Below are 15,823 nucleotides of genomic sequence, written 5' to 3'. Positions count from 1 at the left end.
AGGTCAGAGAAGGAGAGAGAGGAGGTGCTCCAGGCACCAGAGCCGAGATTCCCCTGTAGCCCATAAAAGAGACCATGACAGACCAGGTATTCCCCTGTAGCCCATGGAGAGGTCACACACTGGAGTAGGGGAAAAGAGTGAGAAGGAAGAAGTGGCAGAGAGAAACTGTTATGTTGCTGCAGGTTAATCCTGGTAGACAGATAAGCACCACGCAGTCACTTGCTCACTTCCACCTCCCCATGGGACAGGGGAAGAGGAAAGGAAGAATAAAAACAAGAAAACTTGAGGGTCAAGATCAAACAAATGAGCAATTAATAAGTGAATGATAAGTGAAAGAAGAGAGAAGAAAACAAAACAAGTGATACAAAAGCAATCACTCATCACCTCCCATGGGTAGACTGATGCCCAGCCAGTTCCCGAGCGAAAGATGGCTAACCCCCTAAAGCCCCTTCTTTTCACTTTTATTGCTGAGCATGACATTATATGATATTGAATATCTCTTTGGTTAGTTCAGGTCATCTGCCCAGTTGTGTCTTCTCCCAGCCTATTGCGCAACCTCTCCTCCCCCAATCTATTCACTGGGAGGACAGAGTGAGAAACAGAGAAGGCTTGATGCTGTACGAACACTTCAGCAACAGCTGGAGTATTAGTGTGTTATCAGTACTGTTTTGGTAAAAAATCCAAAACACAGCACCATATGAGCTGCTTTGAAGAAAATTAACTCTGTCCTAACCAAACCTAGTACATATATATAAACTATAACCCCCATCCCCTCTGCGATGCTTGGGGGGGCAAGTAGAAGAGTCAGGAGTGAAGGAGTGAAGTTGAGACTGGGAAACAGAGGGTTGGGGGAGAGGTGATTTTTTTTTAGCTTTTATTTTTGTTTCTCATTACAAAAACCTATTTTGTCCCCCTATCTTGCTGAGCAGGGAGGTATGAGTGAATGGGTGGGTATTTGGCTGTTAGCCAACATTGATCCACCACATACCAATTAGTGAGATTTCTTTCTGACAGCACAAAAAATTAACAGAACTTTTCACTATAAAGAAATTGTTTTTCTTTTCAGGTACCATGACCAACAGGATGTTACAAGTAACTTCCTTGGAGCAATGTGGTTGATTTCAATAACATTTTTATCCATTGGATATGGAGACATGGTACCTAATACATACTGTGGGAAAGGAGTCTGTTTACTCACTGGAATCATGGTGAGTGTTTCAGAAATCATTCACTGGATATGAGAGTAAGTTTGTTGGAATTAATCCTCAGACTCATGGTAGTCATCACATAAATATTTATTTGATAACTTCCAAAGTATATAGGCTTACTTGCACTGTTCCATGGTCTTTCATTCCATGGTAATGGAATGGAAGGATTTAGTTCTCTGTAGGTAGAATGAAGAGCTGCTTAATACAATACAAGAAACAATTACACCCTGATGCCATTCTCAGCTTCAAAATCTCAATTACATGTTAGAATATCACATCTTCTTGACTGTCTTTGGATGTGTAATTGGACCACTTTGAAAAACAAACCTACAGCTTTGTATTTGCTTCTTAATGAAGTTATTAGCAGGTGTAGAATTCTGATGGTGGCTAGTCTCCTAAACCATTTTGCTTGTGCAGTTTTCTACATTGTTTCTTATAAGTCTAATAACGTATGGTCCATAGTTTTCCATTGCTTTAAGTGGATTTAAGTAGTGCAGTTTTCATTATAGGAGTTTTTGTTACCGTTGATTTAATTGTTAGACTATACATATTCAGTACACATTTATTAGCCATACTTCATATCTAATTTCATTTTTTTTTATATTTTAGCATTTGGTCCAAGTTAGGAAGGGAGTAGGGCAATAAATTCTAATGGAAATTTCTGCATATTTACAGTAAATTAGAAGTAAAAAAAGCTCCTGATCCTGTCACTTTGTTATGTATCAAGCTCCCATGTAAATTTCCCTGTGAGAAGTTCAAGATGGGCATCATATATAATACATATGACAGTAAGATCCACTGATCATAAAAGAAATGCAGCTTCAATATCTACCTTCTATTAAAACAGGTATATTGGGATTATGGCTGAAAACAAATGGTGGCAAGAAATTTCCCTTTTTGAACAGGTGTTTTAGTAAATCTCATTTATAAAAGTGTGTATTTTATGTTCAGAGAGTAAAATAGTTCAATGCATTTTTGTAGTGTTGAAGACTTTTTTTCCAAATGCTGCTTTTATTTTTTTTTTTCTTTTAGCATCTGACAAGTTTCAGGTCATTGACCTTTATTGAGAAAGACTTCCAGTAAATTTTGGTAGTGTCCAATGCATATCTCTTTAAATAAAGAGTTTCCAATCTGGTGAAAATACAGGCAGAAAGCACAGGAATGACTTAGAAGGCTTTTCTAAACTCATATCTGCTGTCTTCTGTGATATTTGCCTTTGTTCTTCATTTTGAGCTCGATTTTGATGCCAGATAGAATAAAAAATGGCCATAAATTCATTAGTAAAATAAGAGAACATGCAGCACATATTGCCACAGGGATGTGCAGAACAGGTACAGAACCCTGTTATAATGCTTTCCTTTTTCCCAGACACTGTTCAGAAATACGAAGCAAATACTTCAAGAAGCAGATATTAGATCATTATCCCTCCTCATTATCATCTCTGACTACATCCTTGACAACAGCTCTCTTGACAACTGCTAAGTTGCCTTAAATATTTACACAAAACAAATTGTTCAGCATTCTTGGAATTTTCAAGTTGAAAAAAATTTGCTGTAACAGAAATCTTAGAGTTTCCAAGTCTTGCAGAAGTGCAATGAAAATGTTAGTATTTATACTAATCATCCATGGGTTTTACACTGCTATTTGGTTTATATTGATGCAAATGACAGCAGCACCTGGACTGGTCTTAACATTTTAATGGTTGTGGGTAGGCTGTATTATTTTATTAAAATGAAAACAAGGTACAAATAAAATAACAGAAACAGTATCCAGATTACTGCATTTTTTTCTATGCACTCATGAATGAACCACAAAGAAGGTGAAATTCTCATCTGTATTTATTGTTTTGCTTATGACAGCACCATTTGGAATCAGGTGTAAAATTATTTAGAGCAGATGTTTCCATTGCTTTAGTGAAAAGCTACAGTACTGGTTAATATATACTTATTACACACATAGCATTTCTTTCTCACAACTGAGACAAGATCCCTTTGAAAATTAGGTTTGTAAAAGGTACAGATGATATTCACTGTCATGTCTTTGATTGATTGCTTTTTATGATTAAAAATTCTGCAGCTACATTTGAAGCAGTAAGGCTCCAGTCAGTAGTACTTACATAGTCAGGATCGCATGATGAGTTTGGGATAAATATCTCCAGAGACAGAAAGCATTCTTAACAAAAAAAGGGGTCAGGTAGTTGGTGTGTAATGGTAGTTAAAACAGTAATGAAAATCTGACCCCCTAATTAAATTTTACAGAACACCAGTAATGTGGCTTTGGCAAGCTGTCATCTTTGAGAAGAAATTATGAAGCAATGTGATAAATTTGGATGTTGAAATTACTGCTATTTTTTTTGGTAAAGGATCCAAAAGATATGAAGTGTAAAACAGTGAACATATTAATGAACATATCATCCAGCCTAAACTCCAAGACAAAAAAATGCATAGCTCTTAAATATAATTCTTTAAAAACTGCTACTCTTCTGAATCTTGTAGAGTAACTAATTCATGTTTATTGTGGAAAATATGTGATTTCAACAGGAAGAATTTAATTCCCTAGCATCTAAAGTAACAGGTAGATTACTGTAATCAACACCCAATACCACTGACATTTTGGTTTGGATTAAGCCCCTGTTAAAAAGTATAGAAGGGAAAATAAATATGAATGCATGTTTAAATTCAGGGAGACATCTGTAAATAGTTACAAGAGCAGTTACACAGACCACTGAAGAGTTACTATTGGCTTTGCAGAACTGGTGGCCCCAGGAGGCCTCCTTATGTGTCTTGACTCAATAGAAGGGAGAGAGCCCAGGTATGCCCTGGCTCTCTTCCCACTTTTGCCTCAGGAACTGGTTTCTGTGGGATGGAAATCGGACTGCTCAGGCTAAACCCTGCATTGTGCTTCTGCCAGGAAGTAGACTTCATGCAGTCTGCTGATTGCACCAAGTTGTTCTGGATATTAAAACTGAAGCTATTGCTATCTTGAGCCACTGGTTCAAGTGACATGTTTAAAATTCTCCTGGAAAACAGGAAAATCTTTGCATATTATTCTGATGATACTAAAAGAAAATAAGCAGTTGAGAATCATTAAGAGTAAGCCCATAAAGAAGTCTAATTAATGTATAAAAAAAATTAAAATAAGAAAAAAGTGAAGCATTCGTATGCCTGAAAAAAAGGTAAATATTAAATAATGTCTTCTGTCATACTGAACAATTGATTTTGGATCTTGAAAAGCACTTAAATATGTGAATCTTTAATGAAAATATTGAAACAGTACAGAGTTTGTCGCATTGGTAAATCATAGAATTGTTTAGGTTGGAAAAGACCTTTAAGATCAACAAGTCCAAACATTAACCTAGAACTGTCAAGTCCACCTCCAAACCATGTCCCTAAGCACCACATCTACACAGCTTTTAAATACCTCCAGGGATGGTAACTCAATCATTTCCCTGGGCGGCCTGTTCCAAAGCTTGACAACCCTTTCCGTGAAGAAATTTTTCCTAATATCCAGTCTAAACCTCCTCTGGTGCAACTTGAGCCTGTTCCCTCTCATCCTATTGCTTGTTACTCAGGAAAAGAGACCAACACTCTCCTTGCTACAACCTCTCAGCTAGTTGTAGAGAGCGATAAGGTCTCCCCTCAGCCTCCTTTTCTCCAGGCTAAACAACCATAGTTCCCTCAGCCGCTCCTTGTGGACTTGTGCTCTAGACCTTTTACCAGCTTTGTTGCCCTTCTCTGGACACGCTCCAGCACCTCAATGTCTTTCTTGTAGTGAGGTGCCCCAAACCGAACACAGTATTTGAGGTGAGGCCTCAGCAGCGCCAAGTACAGGGGGAGGATCACTTCCCTAGTCCTGCTGGCCACACTATTTATGATACAAGCCAGGGTGCTATTGGCTGCCTTGGCCACCTGGACACAGTGCCAGCTCATATTCAGCTGGCTGATGAACAACACCCCAAGGTCCTTTTCTGCCAGGCAGCTTTCCAGCCACTCTTCCCCAAGCCTGTAGGTTGCATGGGATTGTTGTGACCCAGGTGCAGGACCCAGCACTTAGCCTTGTTGAATCTCATTCAACTGGCCTCGACCCATCAATTCAGCCTGTCCAGATCCCTCTGTAGAGCTTTCCTACCCTGAAGCACTCCCCACTCAACTTGGTGTCATCTGCAAACTTACTGAGGGTGCACTCAATCCCCTCGTCCAGATCATTGATAAAGATATTAAAGACAAGTGGCCTGAATACTGAGCCTTGGGAAACACCACTTGTGACGGACCGCCAACTGGGTTTAACTGCTTTCACCGCAACTCTTTGGGCCTGCCCATCTGTCGAGGGTTTTGATTGCAGGGTGACAATAAAACCTGGCCTCAGATCCTTTGTATCCTCGACTCCAAAAACCTAAGGGTCGACCTCAAGTTTCTCCTGGTGCTTTCTGCCAGAGGCTCCAGGTAAGTCCATTATCTCCGGCTGCAGTGTAGAGCACATTTTTAACATCTAGTCCAGTCCAAACTGGTCCAAGGGCCACCGCATGAGTTATCTCACGCTTAATTTGTTCAAAGGCTTGTCGTTGTTCAGGGCCCCACTCAAATTGGTTCTTTTTACAAGTCACTCGATAGAGAGGCTGTAGTCAGGAATATGCATTCTCCAAAAACCTACAACGCCCAAAGAACGTCTGTGTCTCCTTTTTATTAGTAGGTGGAGACATTGCTGCAATTTTGTTGATTTCATCCATGGGGATCTGATGACAGCCATCTTGCCATTTTATTCCTAAAAACTGGATCTCTCGTGCAGGTCCCTTGACCTTGCTTTGTTTTATGGCCAAACCAGCATCCAAAAGAATCTGAATTATTCTCTCACCTTTCTCGAAGACTTCTTTCGCTGTGTCGCCCCATACAATGATGTCATCAATATATTGCAAGTGTTCTGGAGCTTCACCTTGCTCCAGCGTGGTCTGGATCAGTCCATGGCAGATGGTAGGACTGTGTTTCCACCCCTGGGGCAAGCGATTCCATGTATACTGGATGCCCCTCCAGGTGAAAGCAAACTGTGGCCTGCACTCTGCTGCTACAGGAATAGAGAAAAATGCATTAGCAATGTCAATTGTAGCATACCACTTGGCTGCCTTTGACTTCAATTCAAATTGCAGTTCTAGCATGTCAGGCACAGCAGCACTCAGTGGTGGTGTAACTTCATTCAGGCCACAAAAGTCTACTGTTAGTCTCCACTTGTCACTAGACTTGCGCACTGGCCAAATTGGGATGTTAAAAGGTGAGCGAGTCTTACTGATCACACCCTGGATTTCCAATTGACGGATCAACTTCTGGATAGGAATCAAAGAGTCTCGGTGCGATACTGTCGGCGATGCACCGTCGTGGTAGCAATTGGCACCTGCTGATCGTCAACCATCAGCAGTCCTACAACAGAAGGGTCATCTGAAAGACCAGGCAAATCAGACAGCTGTTCAATTTTCTCAGTGTCCACAGCTGCTATGCCAAATGCCCACCTATACCCTTTTGGGTCCTTAAAATACCCTCTCTTGAGGTAGTCTATGCCAAGGATGCATGGAGCATCTGGACCAGTCACAATAGGATACTTTTGCCAGTTTTTTCCAGTTAGGCTCATTTCAGACTCTAACACAGTCAGTTCCTGGGATCCCCCAGTCACTCCAACAATATTGATAGATTGCATTCCTTTATAATTAGAAGGAATTATTGTGCACTGAGCACCAGTGTCCACTAAAGCTTTGTACTCCTGGGGTTGTGTTGTACCAGGCCATAGTATTTGTACAGTCCAATAAACTCTGTTATCCCTTTCCTCCACCTGGTTGGAGGCAGGGCACCTCTAATTCCTGTTTTGCACAGTCTCTGGGTGTGAATTAGAGGTTCCTTCAAGAGCATCAGAATCTCTTCTGCCCCTTTTGTAAACTGGAGCAGCCACCTTCCTAGGAGTTTTTCCTTTTATCTCACATACTTGTTCCTGAAGTTCTGAGGTGGGTCTTCCATGCCACTTAATCATGTTTTCTCCCTGCTCACGTACGAAGAACCACAGTGAACCTGTTTTTGTGGACTGCCTCTGTCCTCTCTCTCGAGATCAGAAACGCCTTCTCCTAATAGCCGAAACATAGGTTCGTGCAGGTTGTGAATGGTACGTGTCTTTTCTGAGTCCTTTATTTCTTGCAACAGCTTTTCAATTTGGTCATCAGATTTTTCACACAGTTTCTCCACAGCAGAGACACAAGCTCGTAGAGAACCAGCAAGGCTGTCCTCAAAGTCACGGAGCTGCTCAATCACTTCAGTAATATTTTGTACACCTCCGGCTGACCAGACCATTCCTGCCAATGACTTAGCATATGCAGGTGGTGTACTTTGTACAAATCTGTGCCACAGAGGTCGTATACAATTGATTCTATCTGGGTCTGTCCCCTCTTGGCTGTTTGGTCCAAAATAGATGATCTCTCGCACAGCTAATTCTCTCAGGAACTGGATACCTCTCTCCATAGTATTCCATTTCCTTAATGTGCATATACAGTCTTCCTTGTAGGGAAATCTTACTTTCATAGCTGCCAGAAGTCGGGTCCAGAGAGTTGAAATTGCCCTATCAATGGTGGAATCTTTTGACAGAGATCTCAGCTGCCTGGCTTCACCACCTTCCAATTCAATTGTTTCTGCCCCATTGTCCCAGCATTGCAGTAGCCAGGTTACAATATTCTCGCCTTCACAATGACTGAAGTCTTTTCGCAGATCTCTCAGCTCACCTGGAGAAAAGGACCAAGTGGTGGTCGCTTCATCTCCTCCCTGTGCTGATGATGCCCCTTGGGCTGATGTTGGCCCTGTAGCCCCTGTGCCATCACCTGCTGCTCGAGTGGTCTTTCTAGTGACTTTCTTACAACTGGCAACTGATGCTGATATGGGCTCACCATCATTTGATTCATTTCCAGAGTCTGAATGACTGTCACTGGCATCGGCATAGTTGCAGTGATTTCTATGGTTACAGCAGCAACAGTGCCCAGTGTGTGAGGAAGTAGAGGCTGCCTTGTTAGCTTTTGAGGCTGGAGAAGTAACATCATCTGCAGCGACCTTGGCAGAGGAACTCTGCGTAGGAGCTGTAGCTTCAGCCTGTGAAGCCGCGGTTGGGGGGACAGAGGCTGCAGTGGCAGCTTTTGCTGTTTTGCTTCTTCTCGAGTGGCTAGGAGTGCTTTTTGCTAAAGCTTCCGAAGATGCACCGCAAATCTCAGGACTAAAAAGAGACGCAAACCTCCTATTGAACCTCATTTCTCTTAACAGTAACACAAACTGACACACATTCAGCAAACCATTATATTTTTCTCAAAGCTCCAAGGATATTCAAAGCTCTCTAAAACATTTGCAAACTGTCCTAGCGAAAAAACAGAAGTATTGTTAGTCAGCCTTTCTAAAGATTCACTTGACCAATTAGCAAACACATAGCTGTATTGCTCTTTAATCTCTCCCGGAGGTTTTTCAAGGTAAAGCAGAAACGAGTAGAAATTCATTAGTGGCTGCAGTATAATGAATAAACCAGTGCCAAACCACACAGTGTCATCATAACCATCGTCCAGTTTCTTGTTGTTATGTAATGAATACTTCGATTCAGAAAGAATGCCCAACATAGGTATGGGATTGCTGAGCACAATGTAGAAAATAACTGATATAACGTATCCCATAACATCTTTAAATCAATGTAATTCACTTTGCCTTAATACCACTAAATAATATCTGAAGCAAACAGACGGGTGAGTATCACAACTCTATGAGTTGGCACCGTGCCAAGAAAATTGAAAGGTACGTCAGAGCAGTAGAAAGTCCAAAAATCTCCACATTTACCCCTTTCTCTCACCCCACGTTGGGTGCCAATTATCTGTCGAGGGTTTTGATTGCGGGGTGACAATCAAACCCTGGCAGATGTATTGTTAACCCCCTCTTCCCCCCTTCCCCCTTCAACCCCTCCCTCTCCCCCCTTTCCCACTAAGGACAGGCATTTGGGAGGGAAGGAAAAACAGAGACACAAGAGTTGGAAAAATTAAAAATGTTTTACTAATGCTACTAATAAGAATAGAGAAAATAATACACAATATACAAAACCAATCTTGAAAGCCCCAGCAACTGCAGAACCAGCACCCAGAATCCTGGATTGGACTCTGCAGCCAACCGGAACTGGATTCAGTCTGTTATTAGGCCTCAGTTCGCAGGGACGACTAGCAAGGTCCTCTCCTAATGTCGGCCATAAGGAAAAGGGAAAAGGGACGAGATCCTCGTGATCTCCCACTTTTATATGAAATATTCACATGAATGGGATGTTATACTCCATTGGTCAGTTTCTTCATCACCTGTTTCTCGTTGCCCCTCTCGCAAGATGTGAGTCTGTCCTTATCAATAACCTCGCATTCCATTGCTATGTTTACCGAAACATGTATCTGGTTTTCCAAGAAAATGCAGCTAATATGAAGGCTTTAGCTGACAGGCAAAATTCACTAAAAGAGAAACTTGTTTTTTAACAAAACCAGGACATCATCCAGACAGGTTTTACCCAGTGAAGAGTACCCCCGTTCAAGACATGAGCAGCCAGTTTCTCCAGGATAATGCTGTGGGAAACAGTGTCAAAGGCTTTACTGAAATCTAGGTAGACAACATCCACAGCCTTTTCCTCATCCACTAAGTGGGTCACCTTGTCATAGAAGGAGATCAGGTTAGTCAATCAAGACCTGCCTTTCATAAACCCGTGCCTACTAGGCCTAATCACCTGCTTGTCTTGTATATGCCGTGTAATGGCACTCAAGATGATCTGCTCCATAACCTTCCCCAGCACTGAGGTCAGACTGACAGGCCTGTATTTCCCTGGATCCTCCTTCTGTCCTTCTTGTAGATGAGCATCACATTTGCTAACCTCTAGTCAGCTGTGACCTTCCTGATTAGCCAGGACTGCTGATAAATGATGGAATGTGGCTTGGTGAGCATTTCTTCCAGCTCCCCCAGTACCCTTGGATGGAGCCCATCTGGCTGCATAGACTTGTTTGTGTCTAAGTGGTGTAGCAGGTCACTAACCATTTCCCCTTGGATTATGGGGGCTTCATTCTACTCCCCATCCCTGTCTTGCAGCTCACGGGGCTGGGTAACCCGAGAGCAACTGTTCTTATTATTTAAGACTGAGGCAAAGAAGGCATTTAGTACCTCAGCCTTTTCCTCATCCTTTCTTGCTATGTTTCCCCTCACATGCAATAAAGGTTGGGGATTCTCCTTAGCCCTCCTTTTGTTGCTAATGTATTTATAGAAACGTTTTTCATTGTCTTTTACAGCAGTAGTCATATTCAGCTCTAGTTGGGCTTTGACCCTTCTAATTTTCTCCCTGCATAACCTCCCATCATCTTTGTAGTCCTTCTGAGTGGCCTGCTCCTTCTTCCAAAGGTCATAAACTCTCCTTTTTTTTTCCTGAGTTCCAGCCAAAACTCTCTGTTCATCATGAACGTAAAACATGAAATACAGATACTGTTTATATACCGGCAAGAGAAACTGAACTGAGTACCTCTCTAAATCACCCGTCAGTGTTGTTCTGACGAGACTTCACTAGGAAGCAGTCTATTCAGTCTATGCAGACTAACAGACTATGGAGCAGGTAGATGATAAATTAGATAGTAAATGTGCCCTTTGCCTTCTTCATACATTAATTAGGCCCTCAGAGAGTGATTGATGAATAGAAATATGAGTGCCATCATCTGTATCATAACAGGATATAGAATAGATGGGGAGACCAACACCATTTTCACAAGGCCATGCAACTTGTCTCAATTTTGATACTGAGTATGCAGTGGTTATCAATGCATACCTGCCCGATTTCTCAGTTCCTGTTCAGCAGGCTGAGCTCAGCTGGTGCACAGGTGGAGCACTTTATTTGTGCTGTTATTAACTTCAGTTGCACTGCTAATACATGGATAGTATTTTCATCTGCTTAACTATTTTATAGCATTGGGGCCTTGGAGTATTTTGCCAGTTTTTTCTTGCTGTATGAGGAGTATATAATGAAGATAACAAAAATGTAAAGAAGGGAAGTAGAAACTGGTAGAAATAAAAGGGGAGGCAATCATCAGAAGCCATGGGAAGATGTATAATTATTGACTGTAGGATGGGAAGAATTGAAATGAATGAATGATTGAATGAATGAAGTATATAAAAATATCTGAATAATATGGAAGATATTGAATAGCTCCTGGTCTAGTATGAGAAAAGGGAGTTTGTCTATATTAAAATTCATTACATTTGGAACAAATAAGTAGAAGATAAAATGGATGAGTTACAATTAACTGGTTTATCACAGGATGCACAGAGTAGTTTGCTATAACTTGAATGAAGACTACTTTTGATGAAATAGATATCCTGTAAGATTTTCATGTTGGCCTCACTGTTGCTGAAATTGCAGCTTAAATGCTTCTCATTGAAATGAATTCCAAAGAGATCATTAAGCCTATCAAAGAAGCAAAAAAATATGAGGATGTTCTTGAAGATGCATCATAGAGGTAGGTGAGGAGATTAGATGTTTCTGTTGGAAAATTTTAAAGTAGCATCTTTTAACTATCAGATCTGAACCCCATCCATGTAGGTGAATAACTCTTATTAGAGCAGTCACAATGCAGTCAGTGTGTACAATCTAGCCTTTGGAATACTAACTTTTTAATTCTAAACAGTGAATTAAAAATTACGCAGATACAGTTTTTAAACATCTCTTATAGCAATTTTTAAATTTCATGCAGAAGTCTGCATTTGGTTTTAAAGGACTGCAGCTCCTTTCGTACATGTGCTAAAAATGCCACCAGAATGAGGTGTTTATGCTGTATGACAAGGGGAACTCTTCAAGTAAGGTTAAATTGTGTCATTTGCTCATGAGGTTTCATCTCAGACCACCCAGTCTTATCAACAAATATAAAGAAACATGCTGTCTGCAAGAACATAGTACCTGGAATAGAATAATTTTGAAACATCTGATTTATGTTGGTAGCAAAATCTTATTTGTAACATCTTTGAAATTTAATGGTTACTAAATTAAAAAAAAAAAAAACCGCAGAAAAAAATAGATTCTAACTTCAGAGCTAACATTGGCTGAAGATCTTCTGGAAAGATTCACAAAAAAAAAAAAAAAAGGTAAACATTGGATTTGAACAGTGAAATGTGAAACTTATTTTATAGAACCTTCTATGGATCATGTACACAAAGGTTATAAATTATTTTGCATTGTAATGCCTAGAACATTGTGGGATTTTTTAGGAAATCTTTTCTTAACACTTTTTATTTTTTTAATTATTTGCAGAAACACAGAATTCATAAAACATGAAAATGTATTTGGAATTATGCTCAAAGCACTGAAAAGATATGATTAATACATTACCTTGTGGGTAGATATGTATGACTGAAATTATAGAAGCAACTCAGTCTTCTGTGATAGCAGTAAGAGAATAATATTGCCATTTAAAGGTTTATTTAGAACATTTTGCACATTTACCAAGAATCTACAACATTTTTAGCATTTCTAGTGTCTGGTGGCAAAAAGTCAAAGCAATGTGGTAAATAGTTTTGTCAATGACAATCTCAAAAATCTAGAATACAGCTCAGTTTTTACTTCCTGAGAGTATAAGAAAATATTAAAAGCTTTTCATGCAGATTGGTAGTGTTTCAAGTCCACTTCTCAGATACATGGTAAAATATAATTAATTTGATTCTGAGAATTCAATATAATATAATTAATTTGATTCTGAGAATTCAATAATAAACATCAGTGACCTCAGGATTCAAAACAATTTTTGTTTAATCCTTCTAACACAATACAATCTAACTGGAAAATCTGTCAAGCAGAAACATAAAATGGAGAAGACAGTTAAGGATGCTTGAATTATTAGAGTTGAAACTATTAGAAGTCAGAATTTCCTTAGCTCCTTTATTATTGTTCCAGCATATCAATTTTCCAAAGTGTAAACTTTTCTCAGGAACACTTCCATGTTATTTTATGGCTGTGGCTTCTTGGGGTGAAATTCCTAACTGAAGTAAAGAGAATATATAATTATTAAAATAAAGTTGAGTAGCTACAGAGAGAATGAGCAATCAGTCTCTGAGGCAGTAGTGGTTAGTGCAGTAACCTGTAATGTGAGAGAAAAGCAGAGGCTTTCTTTTACCTCTGAGTAAACAAAGTCTTCTGGAAGATGTAACCATCTTTTAGAATTATAAAATAAAATACTCCCTCAGAAGCTCTTTATTTCATCCCAATAGAAAAGGGAAGTTTTTTAAGTGTCAGAGGACAGGAAAAAACTGTTTCCAATTTAGATTTAATTAGAAATTACAGTTACATTTCATCAAGTTCAAAGGCAGTCAATTACTGACTGGAATAAAGAGCAATTCTCCCAAGATATCTTTTTGCTACATAAATATGACTGGAGCTGACTGATTTATAAAAGCTTTTGTTTGGTTTTGAAAGAATGTAACTTGGTTTGGTTCCATCTGTAATAACTTTGAATTTCAATGCAACAATTTTTTATATACCTTTACATGCATTTTCATGAAAGTTTTGTATTTTTACTGTCTGGGTTGCATGATTTTCCATGACACATGTTGGACATCCTTGGCAGCCATCATCCTAAAATATTAATGTTTATCAACAGCATTATATGCTGTTCTGCCTGCTGGTTAAGGGAAATCAAATTTCACCTTCTTGCTCAGGAAAAAAGTTTTTGCATGCCAGGTGGAAAGATTTCACTGTGACTGTCATGATCTCCAGGGGACTTCTCAGATGTTGTGATCATTGAAGGTTTCCCGGAAGCCTAACTATCAGCATGCATTGAGTTCTTGGTCTTGTCTGAGTTACCACTACCATCATTTACAGGTTCTCTTGTAGAAGGGAGTGTCTTTGTTTTATAAACTTTTACTTTTTATGCTCTCACAGGAATCTTTTCAATTACTCATCTTGCATTATTAAAAAAGAAAGTTTACTTCACACTTATCTCCTGCACCAGTACCCCTTACTGTGTCTGGGAGTATCTAATCAAATTCATAATTTGTATATGGCATTTAATACTCTTCATATGATTTTTTTTCAACATTGCTAAAAGCATTACAGACTAATGAGAAGTAAAGGAATCTTTTAATCTGCTGTATTAGAGATTAGAGTCTGTTTAAATGTTGGAAACAAATTCTAGCTGTGGGACAGGCAGACAAACTCCACTGAAGGCAATTGTAGCCAGAAAAATACTGAATATATGAAAGTAAAAATAAACCCATGATGACTGGGCCTGATCACATGGTTTTCTTGTATGTGCCGTGTGATGTTACTCAAGGTCATTTGCTCCATTATCTTCCCTGGCACTGAGGTTAGACTGACAAACCTGTAGTTACCCAGATCCTCCTTTGAGCCCTTCTTGTAGATGGGTGTCATGATAGCCACCTTCCAGTCAACTGGGACCTCCCCAGTTAACCAAGATTTCTGATAGATGATGGAAAGTGGCTTAGTGATCACTTCTGCAAGCTCCCTCAGCATCCTTAGGTGTATCCCATCTGGCCCCCTAGACTTGTGGGTGTCCAAGTGGTATAGCAGGTTGCTAACCATTTCCCCTTGGATTATTTGGGCTTCATTCTGCTCCCCATCCCTGTCTTCTGGCTCAGGGGGCTGGTTACCTGGAGTACAACTGTTCTGACTATTGAAGACTGAGGCAAAGAAGGCATTTAATACCTCAGCCTTTCCCTCATCTTCTGTCACTATGTTTCCCTCTGTATCCATCAGGGGATGGAGATTCTCCTTAGCCCTCCTCTTGTTGCTAATATATTTACAGAAACATTTCTTGTTTCCTTTCACAGTGGTGGCCATGCTCAGCTCTAGTTGAGCTTCGGCCCTTCTAATTTTCTCCCTGAATGGATGGAGTTAATTTTCCCCATAGAAGCCCCCATAGTGCTGTGCTTTGTAGCTGGAAAGGTGGTGATAACACACCAATATTTTGGCTACTGCTGAGCAGTACAGGCACTAAATCAAGACTGTCTTTTCAAACCCCCCACCCCTAAAGGCCAGTAAGGCCAGTAGGCTGGGGGTGAGCAAGAGGTTGGGAGGGGACACGGCCAGGACAGCTAACCATAACTGACCATAGGGATATTCTATACCATATGATGTCGTGCTCAGCAACAGAAGCTAACATAAAGGGGAATTGGGGAGGGGGGCATTTGTTATTAAGGCATTTGCCTTCTGAAGCAATCGCTATGCATACTGAAGCCCTACTTCCCAGGACGTGATTGGACATCGCTTGCTGATGGAAAGTAGAGAATAAATATTTTTGTTTTCCTTTGCTTCTGTGTGCAGCCTTTGCTTTTCCTTTACTAAACTGCCTTATCTTGATACATGAGTTTTTCATATTACGTTCTCTCCCCCATCCTGCTGAGGAGGGGGAGGGATAGAGCAGCTTGGTGGGCACCTGGCAGCCATCCAAGGTTGTATGGGAATATATCGGAAGATTGGCGAGGAGATTAGTTAAATGTAAATACGCTCAAGTGACTTGTAGCTGTCTGTAGAAAAAGCACATACATCATGGTAATTGTTTTACTGATCTTGTGTGCTTGATGAGTAGAACCTCTGTATTAGATAAC

The 15,823-nt window shown here is 40.2% G+C and overlaps 1 protein-coding gene across 1 annotated transcript in view; it reads left to right on the top strand.

Annotated features, from left to right (window-relative positions):
* LOC136115730 (small conductance calcium-activated potassium channel protein 2-like) overlaps window positions 1-15,823 on the top strand; it is an 89,758-nt gene that overhangs the window by 37,420 nt on the left and 36,515 nt on the right. Inside the window, 1 exon segment of the mRNA XM_065861936.1 lies at window positions 1,067-1,208. Within this exon segment, the coding sequence (XP_065718008.1) occupies window positions 1,067-1,208 (142 nt within the window).

This window comes from Patagioenas fasciata, chromosome W (assembly GCF_037038585.1).
Source record: "Patagioenas fasciata isolate bPatFas1 chromosome W, bPatFas1.hap1, whole genome shotgun sequence".
Classification (NCBI taxonomy): Eukaryota; Metazoa; Chordata; class Aves; order Columbiformes; family Columbidae; genus Patagioenas; species Patagioenas fasciata.
Note: the sequence above shows the minus strand (reverse complement) of the source record. Positions and strands in the feature narration are given on the sequence as shown.